This window comes from Medicago truncatula, chromosome 5, assembly GCF_003473485.1.
Source record: "Medicago truncatula cultivar Jemalong A17 chromosome 5, MtrunA17r5.0-ANR, whole genome shotgun sequence".
Classification (NCBI taxonomy): domain Eukaryota; kingdom Viridiplantae; phylum Streptophyta; class Magnoliopsida; order Fabales; family Fabaceae; genus Medicago; species Medicago truncatula.
Window position 1 is genome coordinate 27518452 of NC_053046.1, and position 26727 is coordinate 27545178.

At 30.9% G+C, this 26727-nt stretch overlaps 1 protein-coding gene across 1 annotated transcript; it reads left to right on the top strand.

The window, feature by feature from the left end:
- Window positions 1–18361: 18361 nt before the first annotated feature.
- LOC11437084 (ethylene-responsive transcription factor RAP2-4) lies at window positions 18362–20394 on the top strand. Its single transcript, XM_003614974.4, has one exon. It carries the CDS (start codon window positions 18936–18938, stop codon window positions 20049–20051), a length of 1116 nt encoding a protein of 371 aa, XP_003615022.1. The 5' UTR covers window positions 18362–18935; the 3' UTR covers window positions 20052–20394.
- The last annotated feature ends 6333 nt before the right edge of the window (window positions 20395–26727 follow it).

The following is a 26727-nucleotide window of genomic DNA, read 5'->3' on the forward strand; positions in this document are numbered from 1 at the left end:
GTATATTGAATTCTAATTGTTTAGCACTCTTATCAACTATCAAGTACCTTAAATTTGACTTCTCTTATTATGGCTTGGTCTTAGAATCTGTTTCAACCTTGAATATATTGAAATCGAGCACGTATCTGCTAGACTTATAATGGCTTTGTCTCAGAATCTGTTTGAACCTTGAATATATCTAGCATATATGTGCTAGATTTCAACATATTAGAATTCTGGTTTGTGCTCGATTTCAAAGGAGTTTCATTTCAATTTTTCGCTTCCTTAGATCGTGTGGATTACAGAGATTTTGTCTCTCTTATTCTAAATTGTTGCTGTGTCAGAGCTATATAGTGGCATTTGATCCTCTTTACTGTGCCATTTATTGCAGGAAATGCAGTGGTACCCAGAACTTTATAGTATGCATGCAATAAAGTTTAATGTTTGTATGAATATGAATTTGGAGCAATTACCTATTGTGGTCAGTCAAACTGAAATTTGACTATTGACTTTGTGTGTTTTCGGTGCTTATTTAGATATTTAGAGGAGTAAATTTTGCACCTGCAGTCATGCTTTCTTTTCTAAATCCTGGTTCTTGAGACCATTTTATAACTTTCTGTAGTTTTAATAGCATTGATATGTTCGACGACCATGTATACAAATTAGGTCTGTCCAAGGGTTCACAATGTAGGAGGAGAGAAGATGCATGATATATAGGTATTATGAAAAGAAGGAAATTTAGAGGGCCACTAAAAGTCTCTCATTAATTGATTTGGTCTTTGTTTTGGATTAAGTAGACCTATTTATAGTTAGGGACTGTTTAGGCTTGCTCGTCTCTTTTGTAGTTAGGGACAGTTTATAGTTAGGAATCAATTAATGAGATGACTGTTTAGGCTTTCTTCATAAAAGTCTAATAAAAATCCTTTGAAATCCTAATTCAGTAGACCTATTTTTTGGCCGCAAGAGATGAGGTTTCAATCAAGAAGGGCCTATAAGAATTAAACAATTATGTTATTTCAACAAATATTTTGGAATGACTATATGGTACAACTAAGATATACGAGGCAATTTAGATATTGGCAAGGGAGAATCAAAGCAAGAAAAAATATATTAAAAAGCGTTGTGTATTCAAATTGTCTTGTATATCTTGGTTGTCCCATGTAGTTTTTCAGAAGGGTTGATCAAATAACTTACATCAGAATTAAATAACCACTTAAATACACCCATTTAAACCACTTAAATAGTCAATAAATGGATAAAGGTATGTTTATTAAACAAAGAAAATGCTAACAAGTGTTTTCGAGTTATTAGTTAAAGAAACAAATATAGTAAAGATATCTTTGAACTTGTATAGTCAAACTCTTAAAAACATAAAATATGTTATTTTCAATATAAATGTTATCCTTTTTATTTTCTTAACGTGTGCATCCACGACATTAGTTATTACGACCCTTTAAACAATCCATCCAATCATGCATGTACACGGCCAAGGAGGGCCTATAAGAATTAAATACCAGATGGAACCACATAAAGCCCATCCTGAGTTCGGGATGGTCCTCTGTTTGGTCAAAGATAAATAGGTATGGGCTTATGGTATTCAGCCATGGAAAAACTAGAGCCATGCATTATATAAAAATAAAAATAAACGATTTTTACTTTTTCCATCATATCCATTGTTCGTGCGTCCTATTTTTTTCCGAAAATGTCCATGAAAATTTCGGATTCTATAATCCGAAATGAGTTTTTTCCTTGTTTTGAGATGGAAAAATGAGTTTTTCACCAATTCGGATTTTATAATCCGAATACCCCAAAAAATAGGATGTGTTCCTTGCTTTTTTCGGATTATAAAATCCGAACAGCCCCCTAAACACCCCTCTTGTGCTAAGAATTCAAGGGAAAAAACAGTTTGAATTATATAATCTGAACCGTATCAGCACAAATATTGAGTCTATTTGTAACATGAATGATCAATTTTAGGACCATACTAGTCATCTTAACCCCATCCTTGTGTTTTATGTCGTTGTTAATTGTTTCCACCGTATCCTAGTTAAAAATTTGATTTTCGAAATATTTAATCAGATTGCTCTGAAACTTTCCCAAAACATCAAAAAAGAAAAAAAAAATCAAAGATCAAAAACCTTGTAGAAGAGACCTTTCATATAGTTTTTTATAAACAAAAAAGGTTTGGTATGTAGATAAAAATATCTCATATTTTTACAATATTGGGTTGATTCTAAATCAAGGTATCTAAAAAATATTCATAATTTAGGTATTTGTATATATTTTTCAAATTGTGGCTCCACATCCTTGAGATATTAACCATTATCATCTCTAAATTTATTTATTTTTTTGGTAGTAAAAGAGGGCTTACGCCCAAAAACGAAGAAACGCTAATGAGTTACACGAATATTTCTAGGCATGCAAGTCCCAGAAAAGTCATAAAAAATGAGACTTAAGATCCCACTCATGAATGTTAAAAGAGTCCAAAGAGAAGCTAAAATTAGCCATCCAATCAGCACTTCTATTTCCCTCCCGTCAGGTATGATTGAAATGCACCTGCCAGTTCAACTTTAAAAGGTCTTGTATGCGGCGTATCAAAGTGGGTGGGTTCCCATTAATTTTAACCTTCATTGTGATCATGTCAACCAAAGTTTTTGAGTCACTTTCCATTTGAATATTCTGGAAACCTTGTCTCCAAGCAAGCTGCATTCCCAAGTACACACCCCACATTTCAACACAAAGAGCGTCACAAGTTCCAATTTTTTGCGAATAGCCTTTAATCCATCTGCCATCTTAGTTTCTAAAGAGTCCACCACAACCAACAAGACCTGACGAATCTCTGTATGCTCCATCACAGTTAAGTTTAACCCACTTTTTTTGAGATCTTTTCCAACCAACGAAAATAGTGTCACATCGGTTAAAGGAGCTAACATTTATCATCTCTATATTTAAGGGAGCTAACATGGTTAACAGGTAAATCACACCGGTTTAAAGAAAAATACATCACTAAATTATAATATATAAACAAATTGTCAAAGAAATATCAAATAACTGTAGCTAAAAGAATCCCCAATTTCTCAAGGGATAGAGACCTCACCAATAATGATAATCTCGTGTAATAAATTTGCGGCTACAGAACAAAAAAGGACCCGTTGACCGTGCATATCTCAGGGAAAAGTGGAATGAAACCGCGTTGAAAGTTCTATTTTGACTTTAAATTTTTTTTTTTTTTGACAAATTTTGACTTTACAATTATTCTTTAAATTCTAAAAAGAAGATAATCCTTATCCCTCTTTGATCGCTTCAAATTGAACAATGAACAATAATTATTTTCTTCACAATGCTCACTATTATAGGTGTATAAAAAAATCAAATATCAAATTGAACCGTCGAATCAAATTGAAATGAATCAATTCAGTTTAGTGTTCTCTGAATTGAAGTAATGATTTAATAACGGTTATTGAATTATAACTAAATTGTTTTGAATCGAACAAAACTTTTTTTCACCAAACTTAATCATTTGTAAAGTACAAACTTCATATTTTAATAATAAAGTTTTATTTTCTCTTTCATCATACATTATTATTGAAATTTGTTGTTGAAATTCCTAAAACGCTAGATTAGTAAAACCACAAAAAATTAATAATTGATGTGATTTAATTTTTAAAAAGGTTTAATGCATTTGGCCATAGTTTGAATATAATTAATAAAAAGTCTTAATACATTTTGAGAGGATAAAAATTATTAATACATGTAGCACAATACCAATTTATGAAATAAGACAAGAAAACAATTTGGTTCGCAAAAGGATAAGAAAATACATTTTGATTCAAAATTTTGATTTAGGTTCAGTTCAGTGTGATTCGCAGACAACAAAACGGTTAATTAAACCATAACTTCGATTTGATTCCTCGCAAACCTCAAACAGTTCAGTTTGGTTTTTTGAACTATTGGAACGCTTTGGTTCGGCTCGGTTCAGTTTTCTTCAAAAGCAAAACCATTTTCATCCCTAATTACAAATATGAAGATAAAGTATTAGAAAAATGAAGGAAAGACACATAAGAATTGTGAATAATGAATTTGAGAAACATTTTACAGATTGGGGGATTAAATTGAAATGTTCATGTTTTTATGGAACAAATTGAGACTGCTACAAAAATAGGATTGCTTTTGTCGTCAACATTACACATATGTCATCAATCTTAATGGCGTATGATAACAAACATTAATAGAATGATGAACTTGAGAAACGTTTTAGAGAGTCGGTGATCAAATAGAAATGTTTACATTCTTAGGGACCAAAATCAAAGCATCTTGTAAAATCATGAACCAATTTGATGCAGCATTTGAACTTGATTTGTTTGATTGGGCCTAAACAATTAAACTCAGGTCTTTGACCAGTCCAGAACACTTCCCTTGTTTTTCGACAGGAACAAAGCTATTTAGCTATAGTCGTGTCGTGATCTTTTTGGGACAAAATTTCTCACGAGCAATGGCAATGCTCTTATAAAAAGTCTTCATGTTGATTTCATCAAAGAAACTAATAAGGCAACTCATAATTTAACTAGAATAATCACATTCTTAACTGGTGTTTAACTGTTTATTAGTATTATAACATGTATTTAACAAATTATTATAAACAAAATGCTATAAGCTTTCTCGTAAAAAAAAAATCATAAAAAATGTTGAATTTATACCGCTGGAGGGTGTTTTTCTGTCTCATTACTCTCTTCAATAAAGTTCTTTTGGCGTATACCAAAAAAAATTATAGCATTTTATCGTCATATATATGAATTGTGATTTTGAAATGCATTTGACAAGCAAAGTTTGGGATTCCTTAGAAACAAGAAAATACAATTGATTACATAAAATATACATGTTTGTGACGTGAAGATAAAGAACTTGTTATTTTTTTACTTTCAATGAAGAAAATGTGCTCTATGTCGTAGAGATGTAAGCAATTGAGGAACACAACCTATGTATATTTTGTGGGGTAGTGCATACATGATACATGTATTGAGAATCATATATACATTATTACCTTCATTTGGTTCAACTAAAATATTGATAGTCTCTTAAAAAAAATAAACTAAAATATTGATATCGAAAGCCATTACATTGCACATTGGTGTGATACTTGAAAAATATTCTGTAAAATGGTTAAATTGATATTCCCGCAATGTCTTTGTCATAGAAAATAATTGAGTGAATGCAACTCTTTATTTATTTGGGATAAAAATGCAGCTCTCATTCATTCAATATATACATGTGCCATGTTGGTTATTTTTAAAATAGTAAAAATAAAACTTTGGAATTATGTATATTTATTGAGTGCACGTTCATATTCATGCATGTGCCATGTCGTTAATCATGCGTATTTTAATTAGTTTCAAAATTAATCACATTAGTATTTCTTTTTCTAATTAGAATCGCTTTGTTTTTAGATTATTAAATATCACAATTTTAATAATTGCTAATTAAAGTTTGGGAACATGAACCTTCATAGATGAATACTAACGATGTTGAGATTATGAGAGATCATATGACATTGGAGGTCAAGGAAGGAACTTTCGTTGCATATATACGGATGGTGTTGATATATGTGTAAACACTCTGGTGTTCAAGTTAATTCGCAAAATTTAAAAATAAATATATAAACTTTGTTTTTAAGTGAGATCGTGGTTGCTTATGAAATTTTGGTCACACAAGAAATTAAGGACCTAACCATATGTAGAGTGGCATCAAAATCAATATAGATAATGTAGTAATAAAATGTCATTAAAATCAATATTCATATCTTACAAATGCATAGTGGTATTTTTTTTAATTTAATCAATGAATTGGAATTTTAAGCCTTGTTTATTTTGTTTATTTTGTGTTAATTTTACTTTGTTATAAGGAGATACGAGACTTTTGAAATTTACAATTGTGTACATTTATTAGAAACAATATAAATGCCAACAAGATTGATTTCATTATTTCTAAAAATGCATCATATTTTAGAGAATTTCAATCTAGCATTTCATCATTTCTCAATCGTAGTTATTCTTTTTAAGAGTTTCACGTTTTCTTATTAACATGTCCAATTGAACACATATTTTAGATGATGAAAACATAAAATAATTTCGCAAATAAGGGAAGCCTTAGTTTTTCAAATTCTATAATATTGTCAACTTTATACCTCAAATTATTGAAATTTTAAGTTCATAAGGCATTGAGGTTGGTTTGACAAGTCATTAATTTTAAAATTTTCATCACATTAATACCAGTAAACAATTTCACAAATTAAATTGGTTGATAGAAAAGACTATCAATAAAACAAAATAAAATAAAGAGACTACTTTGACATATTAATACTTTGTGGAATAAATTAACATTGTCAACTACAATTATGGAGACTATATTAATAATACACTCTTACTCAAAATTAGTTTATTTGAAAAAGAAAAACACACATAGTGAGAAATTTGTTGATAGCCATGCTTGGCTGTCTGTATATACAAAAATAAAGTCAAAGCAAAGAAGTAAATTATTGTCTGGCAGTAGTTGAATTTCTTTAGTTATTATTGTTGATATTAAATTTATAGGAAAAGGAAGATGAACATTAACAACTTATGTGAAGGGAATATAGTTAATTATTTAAATGAAATGCTTAAGTGGAGCACACATAAATGTTTATAAGAAAAAGAAGAATTTCTTTAAAAAAAATGTTGATAAGAATAGTGATATTATGGTATTTTTAGTTATTTTTTTACAACTCAAGGTACGAATAATGAAATAAAAATATATTTTTTTGTCAAATAGTTTATTGGCTAAAATTCACAACGTAAATAGGTGAAGTGTTTGAAGTTCGAATCTCAATCTCCATACATAAAAATACATTATCATTGTTAACTGAGTTATGTTCACGGACACTCAACCAAGTCGATAAAATGGGTGAAGAGTAACATCGAGATTCTCTCTTGACTGAACCAAGTTGATAAACAAACTTAACTAGCAAAACAGCAATGTCTGCGCTAATGTTAATAGAAGAACGTAAAATGAACGAAAGATAAAAGTTAAAACGAAGCAAACATTACGCTTCGGCGCAATCGGGACCTGATTCCTACTGCGCCGCAATTGCAGCATTCTTCTCGCACCCCACGTGCCATTACATACCACGTTCTCTTGCTTAAATATATTTCTTACAACTTTCATTCTAAGCAAAAATAATTAATTTCATAGTACCATTATTAATAAATCAATGTCCAAAATGTCAACAAATTGTAGCACAGTCGATCAAAATATCGAAATCGTTATATCGGACTTAGTGATGGATCCAAAAATTTCGACTTGCAGGGCAAGATTTTATATAATAAAATATTTGGTTTAATTGTATTTTTTGTCCTCGCATTTAGACCGACTCACGAAATTGGTCATGCCTTTTTCGAATCGAACAAAACAGTCCCCATACTATCATGTTTTTTTCACTTTTGGTCCATAACTTCATTTTAACTCCCAAAAATGCTGATGTGTCGCATTTTTTGATGAGGTAAGGACCAATAACGCCAATGTTTTTCCACTTTTGGTCTTTACCTCATTTTAGCTCCCAAAAACGTTTTTATTAGAAGAGAGAAGAGACCAAAAAATGTGACACATCATCGTTTTTGAGAACTAAAATGGGGGTAAGGACCAGTGCAAAAAACATGATACTATAGGGATTACTTTGTTCGATTTGAAAAAGGCAGGACCATTTTCGTGAGTTACGTTGGTTTAAATGCGAGGACCAAAAGTGTAATTAAGCCTATATATTTATACAAAATCTTTAGCAATGCAAAAGTGATGATAAAATAATAACAGCTATTTCATTTTCCACCATACTCCTCATGTACCTTATTCAAATTATAAATTCCTAAAAAAATTGAGGGTTTATGGGGGTATTTTAACGCATTTTAGAGGGTTTGGAAGGGTGCTTACATTGTTGTGATTATAAAATCTGAAATTCATAGGGCTCGCAAGTAGAGAGCAGGGTGGAAACAAGAAATAGTCTATAATAACATCATTATCATTGAACAAAATACTTGAGTTTATCAACACTATACTATTATATATTAGAAAAATCAAATACTTTTTAACATATACAAATTAAAATTATTTTTTACATGTCTTTATATTTAAAAAGTACGGTAGTTTTTTTTTCCATTTTCAACTCTATCAAAAATATTATGTGAATAAAAAAATCATTCAAAATTTTATCTCAAATGCATTTACATATTTGATTTTTTAAAATTTATGAGACAAATTCTTTTTATGGTATAAACTTCCCTTTGGTTGGGGCAATATTCTATTATTTTAAGAGGGGATAATAATTAATATACCAAATATTTAACGAATATAACGGGAATGGTAGTGGGGGCAACCGCCCTTAATCTACCATGAGTGCATTTGTGCCTTATTGGAGCCGTGAACAATATCCGAATCTCAACTACTTCACTTATATTTGTAAGTTTTCAATATTTATTATTATTTCGTCTCTATGCAGAAAAAATATTGTAAGTCCTAATAAATTAAATTTAAATCCTTCCAAAAATAAATTAAATTTAAAGTTAATATGTACATTTTGTATATGAAATTGAATCCTCTTGTTTTTTTTTTTTTTTTACATAAATATGTGAAATTAAAAAAAAATGGCAAGGTTATGCATGCAAGACATATATATTTAGGAATAATTATTTTTCAAATGAGTCATATCTTTTTTCTTTTGAGGGAGAATGAGGCATATATTTAAGAATAGTGATAATAATAAAATCTAAGGTATGTATGTAAGGCCTGTCTCAACTGACAAATGTCAATATTATTAAATCGAACACCTTCATCTGCATTTGAATCCAAGATTTCGCAATTTTGTATTAGTTTTAAGTGGTTATTGTGACTTGTCTACTGACCCAAAGAAAAAAACATCGAGGTCTATCACAAGTGAGTGATATGCAAGGTGCTTGAGTGTTGTAAACTCGAGATATCAAGTTAAATTCCATGTGATAAAAAGATGAGAATATGAATATTTTAAAAAGGTTTTTGACTCTATATTTTTAAAGTTTTGATTATTTTAAAAAAGTTTTTTGACTCTTAATTCATAAGAAAAATAGGGACCAAAATATATTTTAGAGGAGAGAAAAGAGAATGGGAGAAATGACACTCCAATGCACAAGTTTGCCTCCTGAGTAGAGGGTGTACTCCTTTTGTTGATGATCGAACTCACTGCGTCTGATCATATGCACCTTCTCCAATTAAGTGGCAGGAAGTGTGCCAACAAAAGACACTCTAATGCCCAAGTTCTAGCATGCAACAACATGAGTGAGTGAGATAATTATTGTGTGATCATACTTGGGCGGCGAGACCCCTATTTATAGTGATGCATCCGATGGTATGAGGTCCTTATAAGTATGAGCAATCTAGTAGTTATTCAAAATTTTGTTAATACTCAAGGAGGGGGAGCGCATCACCACTTTGATCATTCATGAGGTAGGAACGAGGTGGTTTCTATGGTGGCCCAAAAGATTCTTATCCAATGGTGCGCGTCGTTCTGAGATACAATGTTGTTGTGTTCATTTCATGCATTATGCAATAAGATGGGGTGGTAACTTCAGTGGACTTGGATTTGATTCTTTTAGTGTGATTTCATGTTATATTTTTAGAGTTTTACTTTTTCCACCCATGCCTTTCCTCGCGCACCCTATTTTTTTTTCATTTTTACCCCTGGTCTGGATTTCTTTTTCCGGACTGCATTGTTAGAATTTTGCAGATGTATCTGGATTTTAAAATCCGGAATAGTGTTTTTCCAGAACTTTTACAATTTTAAGTTTTACAATTCGTAAAATAAAATGCAAATAAAATAAAAAACATAAATAAAAAGACACAAATATAAAAACAACTCATTTTATTAATATACGAACAATACATTACAATAATTTTCAAGCTTTTTAAGCTTATTACATAAGATCCTAAATCTATTTCTAATCTCATAAGAGCCTAATTCTAATCTCCTAAGAGCCTAACTACTTGTATGTGATAGGACATAGCAGTAGGTTCCCTATTGGAGGGCAACCAGAGGAGGAGGGAAGAGGAGGGCGGTAAGAAGAGAAAAATGCCCCTGAGGGAAGTAGGGGGTGCTCAAACTTACGCCCAGACATGCCAAGTTAAGAACCACACTGACCCACATGACCCCCAGATGAACCGCACTTCGTTGCAGCGCGGTTCCATCCTCATTGACCGTTCATACAAACCCTGAAAGTTTTCAATGAGGCCCTTATCTATGAAAAGCCAACGATGGAAAACCATGGTTGTTGAAGGAAGAAGAGAGTGGGAGAGGATGGTGGGGTTTGGAAGGCTATTTAAAGGGAGGGTGGGTCAAAAACGGTTAGGAGGTCATAAATGTAGTAAAAAGACGTGGTAAAACACGTTTTTTGACTTGACCACCGACAAAAACATGTGGTGCAAACCACCGGCCATGACACTGATGCAGTCCGGAAAATAAAATCCGGAATGTACCTTTGTTTTCCGGAATATATTTTCCAGATTAATACGATAATGGTGAACGAGGAAAAAGTTGGCACTTCTTGTAGGGTTAAGGAAGTTCCGGAATGTATAATCGGGAAAGCTTCAACATTGGATTCTTTTGAAAGAGAGTCATTAATGTAGGTTTGGACGATTACAACCACTAACACGTTTTCATTGACTGTAGTAATGACTTAGGACTTGTTTTAGGTTATAAATAGGCTTCCATCTTCAACACCTTCATTCTTCACTTCACCTCTTTTCTTCCATTTTCTTCAAATGTTTTTAGTTTCTTAAGGGTGTCAGTGGTGTCACGGTCATTGTTGACCGTTCATATGAACCTTGCAATTGCATTGCAGCTTGTGTGGGGTTCATATAACGGTCAACAGAGACCCTTGACATCAAAGAAAGACACAAAAAACCACATAACATCTGATCCTGATTTCGTTTTCCGGGTATCACTAACAATCTGCTACGGATTATATAATCCAAACCAGGGGTATTTTTGTAAATTTTACAGGGCGCGCGAGAAGGCGGCAGTTAGGGAAAAGTAAATCTCATATTTTTATTGGATGATCCATCAAATAATTGGGTCGGGCCTTTTATGCATGTACCACTCCATGAATGACACATATATGATCAATTAAAAAAAAAAACTTAAATGACCAATCTAAAATAAGAGTCAACCTTAAAAGATCACTAATATAATTTTGTCTATTAATTAACTAAATTATAATTAACTTTGCTATTAGACCACTTGGGATGACATAGTGGTGCGCTCTTTCTCAAGATCTCATATTTAATTCTCCTTAATACCAATTTTAATGGGTTAGTTTAATTTCTTAAAAAAAAAAAACACGATACTTCTGATAGACTCCCACAAACACACAATAAAAGAATTCTTAACTTAAGTTTGGATTACATCAATAAACAAGATCCAAACATAATAGGAATGACAAGGGCAAAAAAAAAAAAAAATTACAAACCAATGAAAAAACTACACAAACAAGACCAAATGTTTTTTGATGACATAAAACCTTATATTTTTCATCAAATAGACTTTTAAAAAATATAATTTCTATGATACCGTTGAAAAATCAACTAATTTGGTATAGTTGTTCTTAGCTAATGTTATAATATTTTTTATTTTTAATTTATTTTGATTTATAAATGTAATTTTTATCAAAATTTAATAAATGTGAAAAAGAAAAGTACCAAAGTATTAGTGAAATCTTTAAATTAATTTAAAAAAACTCTAGTATTTACAAATGTATTGGTTGTAAAAATAATAATAATAATAATAATAATAATAACAACAACAACAACACAAGGCCTTATACTTTTTCATTTTTTCAACAAAAATCACCATCCATAAATAAACAACTCTAGAAAATCCATTCTTCTTCTTATTAAAAAAAAAAAAAAAAACTACAAAATCCCTTCTAACTTTTTATGATACACTAAAATCTCCATTTAAAAGAGATTTGGCAAGACTTATTTCCACTCCTACTCTCACATAGGGGTCCATTTATTTTTATATTGGATTAAGACTAAAAAATGCTCTCCTATATATAAAAATAGAATTAAAAATTGCTCTCTTTTCTTCCTAGTTGCTTCCTTTCTTCTATCTTCTACCCTTATAGTAATACGTAACCGTGACATCAATACAGGCCCCACCAATTAAATATTTCTCAATCAACCAACGACTCCAATTAACACTTTTATCACACTCAAAGTCCACATAACTGCTGTACAAAATGAACCGTTTTTTTCCTTTTAGTGACGGTTTATTAATGACTCCAAATTAGTGTTCGTCACATACAATCAGTTATTCTGGAAATAACGCGTATCCCACTTACCACAATAGATAGACTTACATCATCACTTTGCATGGTGCTTGGACAAGTGACCAAGGTGTTAAGAATTATGAAAAACAAGCACGGATATTTTTTGGATTAGACGTATACACGACATCGATATTTGTATAACTACACTAAATTATGTGATTTTTTAAATTTTTAGCCGTGTTGACATGTCAGTGTCTGTGTTGTGTCTGTATCCGTGCTAGGTTTCACATAATATCATATTGAGTGCCACTCAAATTGATTGTACATGTATTGAAAGAAAATTGTAAATGGTTAAAATATTGTAACAATTTTACAAATTATTCTTATTAAACATTGAGTATTGATGATATTGGCTTGGAATTTGGGAGTGTTCTCCTCCTCAAGGTCTCAGGTTCGATTCTCTCTTATGTCAATTTGATGGGGTTAATTTAGCTTCTTAAAAAAAACATTGAGTATTGATTATTGTCATAGATATAAAGTGTAGTATAATGAACATGAGAGTGTTCCTTAATTGTGCAAAACTAACATTCCTCAGGATGAAAATATGTTTGATTATGAACATATAATTTACTCAAACAATTATCATTGGACGTGTCAATTTGTTTTTGTTAGTTTTTATATTATTGAAGTAAAAATATCTATCGACAATCATCAACAATTAGAATGTTAAATGTGTGATATCGACAAGTTGAAAAGTAAACTTTATGTGGGTACAGTTCAAAAATATAAATCTAATGTGTTGATTCAGTGTTCGCATATACACTCTAAATTGACAACGTCAAAATTATCTTTGAATTTTTGCAGGAGGTTTTAAATGCAGAAAATTATATTGTTTTGATGTAAAACATTTGCAATGTAATAAACTTGAAGTTTAAGATTTGAACAGAATAAAAAAAACGTGCACAGAAATGTAAAATGCAAGAAGTAAAATGCATAAAATTGAATATGAGAAAAAAATAAATAAAGTGTTTGAAAAGAAAAGTACATTATCGTTTTCGTGAGCTTAACTCAATTGATTAAGACAATGCATAATGTATGCAAGGTCCGGGGTTCAAACCTCGGCCACCAAAGAAAAAGTAAAAATGCCCTAGTTTTCTAGTGAGCGAAACTCCAACTTCTCTCTAAACTTTCTTTCTCCTTCGTTCATCGAGGATGGGTGGTTTCAGGTCATTTTTTGACCTGGAATTACCCTTCTACATCTTTTTTCCCCTTTGTTTTCAACCTAAATAAGTGGTTTTAACATCTATCGAGTTTTTCCTTTTGTGGTTTTTGTGGTTTCGTCGTCTAAGTGCGGTATTGTGTTGTTCGTCGTCTTGTGCGGCGTTTAATTTCGCGTCTTGTCGCGGTGTTTGTTTAGTTCCTATTGAAAGATCAACATCAGTCAACTACAAATTCAACCAATGATTTGGGCGTCAAAGTTGCAGATTCGGAAGCATGGGTATTTCGTGACTTAAGTTTTATCATATTATTTGTAGGCATTTTGCCGTTATATGCTATTAACTTGGGTGATGTGAGTTTGTTTGCAGATTCACCCTTTACGTTTTTAGCGATGTTTGCATCTGATATACTCTATCGATTTGAATGAATGAATATCGTTTTGCTTTATCTTTATTAAAGTGATAAATAAGTCAACTAATTAAAATAAGAAAAATGTGCATTCATTACTTTATCAAATTTCCTATTTTGTGATACAAGCATGGAATCCTATTTTGTTTTGAAGAAGATTTTGTAATTTTTACACATTTGATGATTTTGTATTTGATATATATATATATTTTTTTAGAGTTGTATTTGATATTTTAATTGGTTATGTTTTATCTTTGAAATTGTTAATTTATTTTAGATTTTATTTTAATTGAATATGTTGCTAATTATGCATAGGTTTTCCGTAAATTGTTTTGAAAGAAAAAAACGATTCAAAAAAATTTACGGAAAAAAATTGGAGAAAAAAAAATTGTTAAGAAATTAAAAGGATATGTAAATATGTAATGGAAAAGGAAATTTGACGGTGTATTAAATACATTTTTATTTTATTTTAATTAATTAACTTATTTATCACTTTAATTGAAGTAGGATATGTTCATTTATTGCTTCTTAACCAGTGTTCCGGGAGCATCGGTTAGCAACACCCATAAAAAAATTCATGAGTATTAAAAAAAGGGTAAATAAGTGTTTTCTCTCTATAAATATTTCGAATTTCATTTTAGTCTCTCTCTAAAAAAAATCTTTCAACAAGTTTTAATTCCTCGAAATATTTTTCTTTATGATTTCCGATCCCTATCTTTAAGCAGGGGCGGATCCACACTGAAACATGGTGTGGCAGTTGCCACACCAAATTATTCCCCTTTTTTTTTTTTTCATATACTTGACTTAAATTATTATATATATAATATAAGTCGCAAACATATCAGAACTTCTTTCTTGGCTCAATGGTATGTGCTGATGGACGAATTGAATGTGCTGAGTTCGATTCCTGGCGTGTTGCTATTTTGATGTTTTTTTTTTAAATTATTTGTATTAAAAAAGGGTGTTGCTGGGAATCGAACTAGTAACAACAAGGTAAAACGCAGTCACCCAAACCACTTATCTATAGCATTTAAGGTATCAATGTTTTACTTTGTTAATATATATAGTTGCTTTGAAAGTTTTGCCACACCAATATCGAATGTCTAGATCCGCCCATGTCTTTAAGTTAACTCATATTTACCCTTCATATTTTTTAATACATTTTTACATATATGTTTCGAATATTATAAAAATATTTCCCACAAAAATTTAGAATTGAAAATATTCCCTTCCCTCCCCTCCCTTTCAAAACTCTCGAACCAAACAAACCTTTATGGTACTAGCACATTGGTATAAACCTTAATTGTACATCTCCCTTAATACATGTTAATGACCAAACATGTTATATATTATGAGACGGATGAAATACTAAGCATACCTAACGATAAAAAATTGATATATTTAGTTCAAAATTTGAAGAAAATACATCATTGTTTTTGAACTAAATATAATTAGAAACGGCCGGAGCAAATCGGATTTTTTTTTTTAACAAAATTGGTATTTGAATGATGAAGGCAATACAAATTTTTAACCTGTATAAAAAAGGTCAAGTGATAAGGGACTTTGAACGTTTAAACAAGTGGTTAATGGTTTAATACATAACTCTTGTAGTTGGAATTGTTTTGGTTGAAAAGGTCGAAATCATCTTTTATACTCTACTGATTTTCCGACAAAGAATAATCACTTATAAATGGCAATGAAACTTCACATAAATAAAGATCATGTTAACTAGTGTCACCATGACACTACTTTAAAAAAAAATAAAAATTGAAGAACTTAAAATAGAATATATAACTAAAGTTTGGAAAGTTTAGCACAAGAAGTGCAAAAATCCCAACTGAAAGAGTATCAAATCACAACCTCAAAACAAAGGGTAACAAAATAAAAAGATCAAATGACAAACTACCCCATTACAGATAAATATTCAGACAAGGTAAAGGGTTCAACCACCACAAATGGTAGGAAAAAACAAAGCTTGGACGGTTCGCTTTCAGCCACCAGTATGATTGAAGTTTAATTTTATCTAGTAATTGATGGAACGAGACCTCTTTTTGATGAAAGACACGGGCGTTTCTTTCTATCCAAATCACCCACACAGAAGAAAGCCATATGAGATTAAAAGTTGAGCGGTTGCTTTTGAAAAACCCACCTAAAGTTAAAATATTTTTGTTTTGTTTAAAACAACAAATTCTTACTTTCAAAAAGTTGAATATACATCCCTTTCAACTTTTCAATACAATATTTCTATATTGGTTTCTTTAAATAGTCTCCACATTAGTGAGCATTTTCCTATAAATAATGGTTAAGTGGACCGATATTTATTTATTTTAAATCGAACGTTCTCCATTTGCAATTGTAAAGATAGATCTTTTGAACCTTGTGAGACTCAAATGAACAATAAATTCTTTTTAAGAGTTTTAATGATGCCGAATACCCAACCAAAATTGAATCCAAATTAAAGAAAAATGTTAACGACACATATTATATACATTTTTCAATAAACTATTTTTGATTGTTTAAAACTCACGCATGAGTTCCTCCAAATCGTATAAGATCCTAGTATAAATTTAGTGGGATCCACGTGAGTTTTAATCAATTAAAAAAAAAGTATTAAAATATAGAGAAATGCTAACTTGTGTCCTCAAGACATAAGTTAATGATTTAAATATAGAAATAATTTATTGGAATATGTGCATTGCATTTAATCTTTAACTTTTCAAAAAATTGAATGCACAAAATTTTAGAGAATATTTATTCTTTTAGGTTTCTTAACATGTGTCCTAAGAGCACAAGTTAACACTACCCTAAAATATATATTAAAATATGTGTTGTTAACATTTGTCTAAATTAACCGAGTCGGGTTCTTAGATAAATTCATTGGTCATTGCATCGTGTGTGACACAAAAAGTAATTTTTTTATGAAAGATGAAAATTGCTGAGGACACATTTGATAAGGTTGAGAAACACTAGTAAAATACCACAATACCCCCTCTGCAGTTAACTACCGAGGAAAACATCGGTAGTTAACTACCGAGGAAACTTCAAACCTTAATTTTTTTTTTTTTTTTACAAAAACCTTAAATTGTCATTATTAATAATTATTGATTTTAATACTATTTAATTCATTGTGATTCTATGAGGAAAAATAATCAACACTCTTTTAATGTCTTGGATTACATTAAAAATTAAACAAGAAAGTTATGATTTTCTTTTTCTTTTTTAAAAAGAAGCAACAATAAAAGCACTTTAATTTCATTTTCTTGTTTTGCTAGCATTGTGTAGAGGATTCTTTTATTTGAAATTTTGTTAATATACGTTCCTCTTTTTGACAGTGTATGATTAGGGAGAGCTTGCCGCCCATTTGAGTCCCATAATGTTCGAGTGATTAGTCTCCGCAGTTGCACACGGAGGATACCCGGTTTACACCCAAAAACCATGTTTACATTATACATATTGGACAACCTTATAATGGAAGCAATAATGGAAGCAATAAATTTTTTAATATGGTCAAATATGGTTCATGTTTTTATTTGTATGTGATTTAATTTTTTTTTAATTAATGATTTAAATCAGTAAAGATATACAATTGATAAAATCGAGTATTATTTCTTTGAGTTAAATTTTGATTTCATTACACAATTAAAGTGCTTTTATTGTTGTTTCTTTTTAAAAAAGAAAAAGAAAATCATAGCTTTCATGTTTAATTCTTTAATGTAATTCAATCCTCATGGAATCACAATGAATTAAATAATATTAAAATCAATAAATATCAATAATGATAATTTAAGGTTTTTGTATAAAAAAAAAAAAAATTAAGGTTTGAAGTTTTCGGCCGTTAACTATCGAAAATTTTTTCAATATTTTTATATTTTACTATTGTTTCTCAGCCTTATCAAATGTGTCATTAACAATTTTCATGAAAGATTGGTTGAGTTAAAAATACAACGGTAATTTTTTTTTTTTTTTTGATAAATAGACGAAATGGCAAAGCCATTATAAACTTACATACATAAGTGGAGATACCGAAATTCGAATCCTGGTCATGGCATCCGGCCTAACAACGGTAAAATTTAGCAAAGTAAAGAAGTAATTTTGGTCATAATCAATCATAATTAAAGAAAAAAGGCATCTTCGTATTCAGTGCTTAGAAATGTGAACGCGCAAAGACATGGTCAAACAACGTTAAACACACTCATACATATGGACCCATCTAACTCTCCAGCTGTCTTCTCATCAAAAATATCAACACGTGTCAAAATCTCATCCGTCCATACCTTAAACCATGACAAAAACCTGATTCACATCAAGACAAAGAATCATGACTAAACCAAACCATGGTTAACCACATCACACTTCAAATTTAAACTAATTAAAATTAATTTAAACTAATTATTACTAATAATCAAGGTACTCAAGTACTATATAAATGTGTTTGTGTCACAATGACAAATCCAAGAGTGGCTGAGAGTTTTACACCAAACAAAGTTTCTGAGTGAGAGAGAAAAAAAGAGTGTTCACAATTTTCAGTGGTTCTTATTGTTCTATAATCTTCATTTTTACACCCCCCCTTTCTCTTTACACCCCGCTTCTCTGTATCCCTTTCTGTTAATCATCTGTGTTTTCATGTTATCAATTTTTTTGAGTTTTTTCTCTTAAAAAACAAGCATACCCAGAAAGCCAGGTGTTTTCAGAATCGAGATCCAGTTTTTTTTTTTAATTTTAATTTTGAATTTTTTATTTATTGTTTTTTAGTTTAATTTTTCTCATCTTTGAATCAGCTAAAGAGGGTTGTTTTTGATCCCTTAAAAGCTTTCATTTTTATTTTTTTAAAATATTTTCTGGTACAAAGAGGTTGTCTATTTTAAACCTCTTTCACCAATTTCTTTTTATTTTAATTTTATCTTAAAAAATTTCAAATTTTTTTTGAAGTTTTTAAGCAACACAGGTTAATTTTATCTAAGATCTGTGTAATTTTTTGTTGATAAATTAATTAATTATATTTCAGGTAGAATGGATTTCTTCAACAATTCACAAGATCCATTCAATGGTGAGTTAATGGAAGTTCTTGAACCTTTTATGAAGAGTTCTTCCATTTCTCCTTCATCACCCCCTTCTCTAAATTCACACCTCCCTTCAACTTCTTCTTCATCATCATCACCTTTTTACTCTTCTACACCCCCCTTTTTCCAACCTTCTTTCTCTCCTCAATCTTCTTCTTCTTCTTCTTCTTTTCCTCCACAGCCCAATTTCTACACAGAAAATGGTTACTGTTCATCCATGATGAATTACCAATTTCCTTCTTTAGGTAATTCATCAACTAGCCAAAATAATTTCATTGGCTTTGAACAACCACAACAACCAAATTCTGTTATTGGGCTAAACACCTTAACCCCATCTCAAATTAACCAGATCCAAGCCCAGATCCAGTTTCAACAAACCCAAAGTAACAACTCAAGCTTGAACTTTCTTGGGCCTAAGCCCATCCCAATGAAACAGCCTGGTGTACCTCCAAAGCCCACAAAGCTTTATAGAGGTGTAAGGCAAAGACATTGGGGAAAATGGGTTGCTGAGATAAGACTACCCAAGAATAGAACAAGGCTTTGGCTTGGTACTTTTGACACTGCTGAAGAAGCTGCTTTGGCTTATGATAGAGCTGCTTATAGATTAAGAGGTGATTTTGCTAGACTTAATTTCCCAAACATGAAAGACCAACAACAAGGTGGTATGTTTGGTGAGTTTAAGGTTTTGCATTCATCTATTGATGCTAAACTTGATGCTATTTGTGAGAGTTTAGGTAACAACAATAGTAGTGATAATGTCAAGAACAAGAAACAAGGGAAGGGTTCAAAGAAGAGTTTGAAGAAAGAGGTTGAAGCTCAACCTCAACCTCAACCATTGGTTGTTGTTGAAAATAATAATGATGATAACAACAATACCAATACCAACAAGGTTGTTGTTGAATGTGGTTCTTCTTTGTCTTCACATAGTGAAGGTGGTTCTGATGATTCTTCTCCACTTTCTGATCTTACTTTTGGTGAATTTGCTGAGCCACAATGGGAAAATGGTTTTGAACAATTTAATTTGCAGAAATTTCCTTCTTATGAGATTGATTGGGCTTCTCTTTGAAATATGGATGATGATGGATGAATTTGGTGTAGGGTTTATTAGTGGCTACTACAATTTGAGTTTTTGAAAATTGTAGTGCTTCTTCTTCTTCTAGGAATTTGGAGAATTATTTATTGTTATTATTATTATTATTATTATTACTATGTCAATATGTTGTAAATCTGTCTACCTTAGTCAGCTGGCTTTTTTACTTGCTTGGCTAAGGAGAATGACTTTGGCTTAGGTCTTATTTATGTAATGGTCCATAGTCTATTTGGTCAAATTATGGTACATTATTATTGATGTAATTCAATTCTATTATTTGTATTTCAAATTATTAGAATGAGAATATAGTATTATATTAGTAATTTGTTACTTGTATGATAGACCTTTAGTTTTCTTACTATGACTGAAATGGATTGCATGTTTGAATTGACGGTGAATTTAGCAGAATCCTGCTGACTGCTGATCCACCGAGATTTTGCAAAAGTTCGCAAGTGTGATCTGTGCCGTGATATTATGATTGTTTTTTTTATGTTGCCATTGCCATGATAACAAAGCTTTGCAAGTGAACCTGGATTTGATTGCAATTTTTAACAAAATCAAAGAATCGTGATGCAACCAGTGCTTTTTAAAACCTTGAGTGTAACTTGTAACTAGGTCTTTTTCTTTTTATATCTAAGCTGAGATAAGCAAACTTGAGAGAAAATTACGATATTTCTTAAAAGGGACCAATCAACGTAGAGTTGAGCTTGAGTCTTATAATTTTGTCCTTAAAAGGCACTTCAATGATGTTTTTAAATTACTTTAAAGTTCAAACTTGATTTTCAAGCAATATGCATGACTTATATGAGCTCTTAGACCTCATTCTAGCACCACTTTTTTTTTGTTGAGATATTGTCAATTTTGCAGTTTATGTGTAGTCGCAATTTTGATTGAGGAGCGTGAATGTTTATAAATTATCCTTAAACTCGAGGTTAATTTAATTCCACCGTACACAAGTAAAGTAATGTTACATCGTGTACAAGTTTAATTTCTACCACTATATCAATAAATTTCATCACATCTCACTTAATTTAGTGGAAACAGACTTGTGTGCAGTACAACACGCCGTTTTCAATAGAACGAAGGTACGTATTTTGAAACAATGTTACACTTATTTCCCACCAAAACATAATCTTTATCAAATTTATACATTTTTATAGGGAAGTTGATTTGACACTATTCTAAGCTTGATTAATCTTGGAAACTACGTTAAGACTATTTTTATAGGTCACATTAGCTGAACCACTTGTGTATTTATCTTCTGATTTCTTCCATTATATTATTTGTTTTTAGATTATTGACTATTACTACATTAATTCACTGCTTCTATTTCAAATTGGTTTTGCTAGGTTCTTGATTTGTCTGTGATACGGTGAATTTCGTGACCCATAAAACAATAGATTATGTTTGTGTCCTTGAGTAATTATTAAGATTTGAAACAAAGTAACAAACCTTTCTCATTGACTGAAGATATTTTTGTAGGCTACTTTCGGCTAGTTTAAGCATTGGTGGATCAATTTGCATTGCAAGGTTTTGAGATTCATCGAATACGTTAAATTGTTGAAATATCAGTGGAAGTTTAATACCAGCTAGTGCTATCTGAAGGGTAAAGATCTTTTCAGAATATCATCAGTATTTCCTCCACAAATGATTAGAAATCATATCTGTTTTTTTGTTTTCTGTGGTTCAAAACATTATCTATGTTTAGTGTGCTGAAATGTTTGACATTTCTCCTTGAATATAAATAGGATAGGATTAAATTTATATACTTAGTTAATGTAAAAAAGTTTTTTTTATCGACGAAATGATAAAATAATTATAAATTCATACACATAAATTGAGATGTTGGAGTTCAAACCCTAATAAAAATGTTCGGTTTAACAATTTTAGTATTTTTATCGGTTGAATAAGGACTTATTATAAACTAAGATAAAAAAGTCTTACACATTCATCAACTTAGCGGTCAACTAAACATTGTTTAAGAAAAAGAAAAGTTTACTTTCATTTGGTATCATTAATTAAGAAAATTTTAGTTGAAGAATAATTTTAAAAAATCAATAAGCTTTGTCAATCAATTTAATTTAATATGCTTGTACTTTTTTTTGTCTAATATTGAATCGGGTATTTTCTTCTGCCATTCAATCTTAAGTAAAACCATTTACCACATGAGTTTAACTAATTGATTAAGAGATGACTAGTACAATATTTTTAATAATAGATGAGGCTTAAAACAAGTTTTGATATATGGGATTTTTTTTTTGTGGTGGTCGGAGTTTGAATCCTGGACCTTGCATATATTATTATGCATTATCCTATCAACTGAGTTAAGTTCACGTTGACATTTTTTTTTGTTATAATATGAGGCCTTTTTATTTTTAAAACCTAATGAAAAATAATTGTGTTAAGTGAGTAAATGATACATCAAATGTCTTAACAATCAAAGACTAAGTGGACTAGTTATTCGTATTAGAGACAATTTTAAAGGTCCGAATTTTTGTTAAGAAATAATGTATCGTGATAATTCTAAAAGGTTAAATCATTTGAGAGAATTACATCGATTTTAACAAAAACTACATTTTAAAGTTCAAACGTCTAATCGTGACATAGTAATTTCGCCAAACTCACCACAATCCAACAAAGTAATTAACCAAATTTAAGTGCGACTTTTTGTCGAAGGACTCAATTGATGACTCACAATAACCAAATTTAAACTCCATGTTACATATTAGACCCTACAATTTTGGCTTCATAGCGTAGTTTTTACAAAATTATAGTGACTTATCACGATTCGTTAAAATTCACCGTGATATAAAACATGCAATTACTTTAGTCATAAAACTATAACAACAAGCATTTTTCTTACATCAAAAAACAATACGTTGGGGAAATGCTACTTCAATATTTTATCTTCAACTTCTCTTGAAAAAAGTTGGTAATTTGAAATACGTGAGAGGTTCCCATCGAAGAAAACAAGAAACACAAAATACTCGTTTGAGAATCTAATCACGTTTTGCTTGAATTTACTTACTTTCTAGTTATTCCATTCACTGAACCTTGCCCATTTTAGACAAAGACACTCTCTCCCAATGTTAACTTTTGTCCTTATTGCTCACAAAAATTTGGTATAAGAACAAAAACCCTTTCACACATGATCACATGTTCTTCCCAAAAGTTTGTTGCTTTTTTTTTTTTTTTTTTTTATGAGATTCTTGTTTAAAATTTTGTCTCATACTTGACCGGTTTTTTTAACTTTTTATCTTTTGTACTATGTAAGATACCTTAAAAATTTGCTCAAAAAAAAAATGTAAGATACCTTAACTAGATGTGAGAATATTTATTTTGTCTATCATAGTCCATAGATTTTGTTAACAGGTGGTTTGGATGATTAGATTAATACTTTACTGCAAGAATTCTGACACTACTTTTTTTTAAGACAACTCTGACATTATTTTATTTTGTGTGAGAATTCTGACACTATCATAGGCAGATTAATTATATTGTTCAATAAATAACAAACCTTAATAATATTTTTTAGCAATTTTTTTTTTTGTCAATTTTTTTTTTTTTAGCAAATAGGTTCATCAAGTTTTAGTTACGAAAAGAAGATATTTGATTGCAGACTTGTGTGTAAAAAGAATCCACTGTAAAAGGTTAGACCGGTAAATCAAGGTTCGAATTTAAAAAAGAATAAGTGCTTGTATTTCAGAAATGGATTTCGTGTTGTAACTGCGTAACACGCTTCCAATCATCCAATCTAAATAAATAGATAAGATTGTTAACTGTGTAAAATTATTAGTTAATTTGAACCATCCAATCTCAAATTAATGATTGAAAGATTTGTAATTGTGTGAAAATATGTGATTTTGCTACAACAACAAATCCTGATCCTCTTATTTCATGTCTAGCCATGCTTCAAAGAGAAATTACATTTTGTGAAAGAAACTTACGAAAAAAGAGAAGAATGAAAATGATTGCAACATGGCTATATATAATAGTCTTGTTAATGTGGTCTATCTAACACACTAATACTAAAAGAACACAAAATTCTAAGCCGACTTGTTGGAAATTTTTGAAACAAGCTTTATAACCACAAATTTTTAGATATTACCATTGATGACAAGATAAGAAGCAACTCATAATTAGGTCGTGAGTAGTCAAAGTTAAATATGTGTAACAAAGTGATTGAAGTTGAGTGATTAATTAGTTTAATTTATACTAGAATGATTTGGGGTAATATGAACTCGAATACTAATTGCAACAACCTTTGATCTGAATTTATTGACGTGATAACAAAACTTTAGATTATTATAACCTTCTTTCTTAAGAATCGAAGAATGACGATAAAAATAAGTGTCCTTTATTCCAATATGTTCCATAAACCTTGAAATATATTTTGTATCGATTGCAAATTACTCAAGCGAGTTTCCATGACTAAGATTATCTTTTAAGAGCTTAAGCCTGTGTTTGGAATAGCGGTGGTGAGCAAAAAAACGTGCGTTCAGACTAAAGCTGAAATTTCTAGCTTCATAAAAGTCACGGACTCACGGTAAAGTGACAATGGAACACCAGAATCCTGCTAAAAACACCAAACCAAACGTGCTATAAGAAGTTAACAAGTCCAATTCAAAACTATGAAAAGGAAAGGATCCCTAAATTAGCTAAATGGATTTGACATTTTCTTTTAGTTTTTATTTTTAGACTTTTTGTTGAAAAGAACCGATTATACTTTTAGATGTTATTGAAAAATTGAAATGACTTCAGAAATTAAAATTCTTAAAAATTAGAAAGGAGGTGCAAGCACTTCTTATAAAAGGAGGGAAATATGTGACCTATAATGCATTTCTATACAACCTAAATAGCATTTCTATACAATTTTAGAAACTGTCATTCCCAAACTCAATTTTTTTATTCTATTTTTTAAGTTCTATTTTGTAAGATATCTTTCCATAATTTATTGAAATTAACTACTGAGATATTTTATCACTTTTATAAAACAACCAAGCCAAGCAGTGTGTGAACATTTTGAATGCTAGTACAATACTATTTTGAACGAAAAGGTAGAGATTTTAAATTATACTTGTGTAAGGAGATATAAGTGATTCATGTGAGAGTATTAAGGAATAAAGTGATAAAGAGATAGTAGATGATTTGATCTCCACCTTAACGTAAAAATTAACAATACTAACATTTGTTACTTTAAACAAGAAATTGACTTATATGTTCATTAGTCGGAAACTTTTTCAATAATTTCATCGAAAGTTCTTAATCATTGAGCCTTAAGTGTACTTCGGCCCCCCTATTTAGCCTAAATTAAATTTTTGATCTCCCCATTTCTAAAATCAAGTATTTGTTCCCCCTTTCTAAAATTTTTGGTCTCCCCATTTCTAAAATCTAGCTGCAATCTTGTTTGACACGATTTGATGTTTTTCTGGTGTACCGAAGATGAGGAGTGCCCTTCTATTTTGGTGCTAAAGTCTGGTGGGCCAATCGCTTTTGATTCGAGATCGAGAGTCAGTTCTTTAGCTCGAGGTTGGTTTTGGGCTTTTTATGATTTCTTTCGATGGATCGGAGGTCGTGAGATGTTGGAAGCTTAATGATCTTTCGGGGAGAAGCTTTTTGTAGGTGGCTCTGCTTTGGTGTTCAGGACTAGGAGTTTGTTTTGAGGGGTATTTTTTCTTTGGGGGCGAGAGTAGTGGCGATGGGTGGTATTGGATATCGTTTTTACAGTGGTTGCTTTCGTGAAGGGGTCTGTTTTAGGTGGATTTTGGTGGGTGTTGTCATTGGGGTGTTTTTAGGGTGTTTATTGTCGGGTGTTCCGCATATATACGGCGCCTTTTGTTTGTATTATCATTTTCACCGGTCTCTGTTCGTCTTGAGCAGAGATCTGGTTGTTTAATAATATTTGCTGATTCAAAAAAAAAAAAGTATTTGTTCCCCCTTATTCACATTTTTCAAGATTTCACATTTGTAACCAAATTTTGGAGTTTTATTTTATTGATGTGGCGTGATTATGATTATTAAGGAAGTTGGCATGACGTGACGCGTTAAACTTTCACACAAGTCACAAGTCATGTTATCACTGATGACGACACATCACAAAAAAAAACCTACAAAATTGAGTGATAGTGAAAAATCCTTAAGGTTCTTAAACAAATAAGAGGACCAAAACCTGATTTTAGGGGACTAAAACTTTAGGTGCCGTTTAGCTTGGGAAAGGCTAGTTTTTCCCACCATGGGAAAGCTTTTTTTCTGACCATTAGATCTAGTGAAGAACATATCTTTATCACGGACTGTCAGTATTAAATCTAACCGCCCATCTTTCTCCTTGCCCCATCACCACCACCTCACCAGATCTGTTCTAAACCTCAGTGTCTGCCGCCACCCCTCCATCTCCTTTCGCCGACGCCGCCACCTAGGCACCGTCCTCCCTCTTACGCTTTGGTTTTCGACAGAGTCGTCTGTGATAGCTGCGGAGAAAGCTCTCTCTCTGCTCTCAAGGTTACTCCATATCTCTCTCTCTCTCTCTCTCATTCAATGTCAAAGCAATTTTTGGTTTTTTCATTTTTTATTTTGAATGTTGTAAATTATCAATTTTTTCTTATGTTGGAATTCATGGAGTGTGATGAATTTAGCTCATGATTTAATTTGTTTG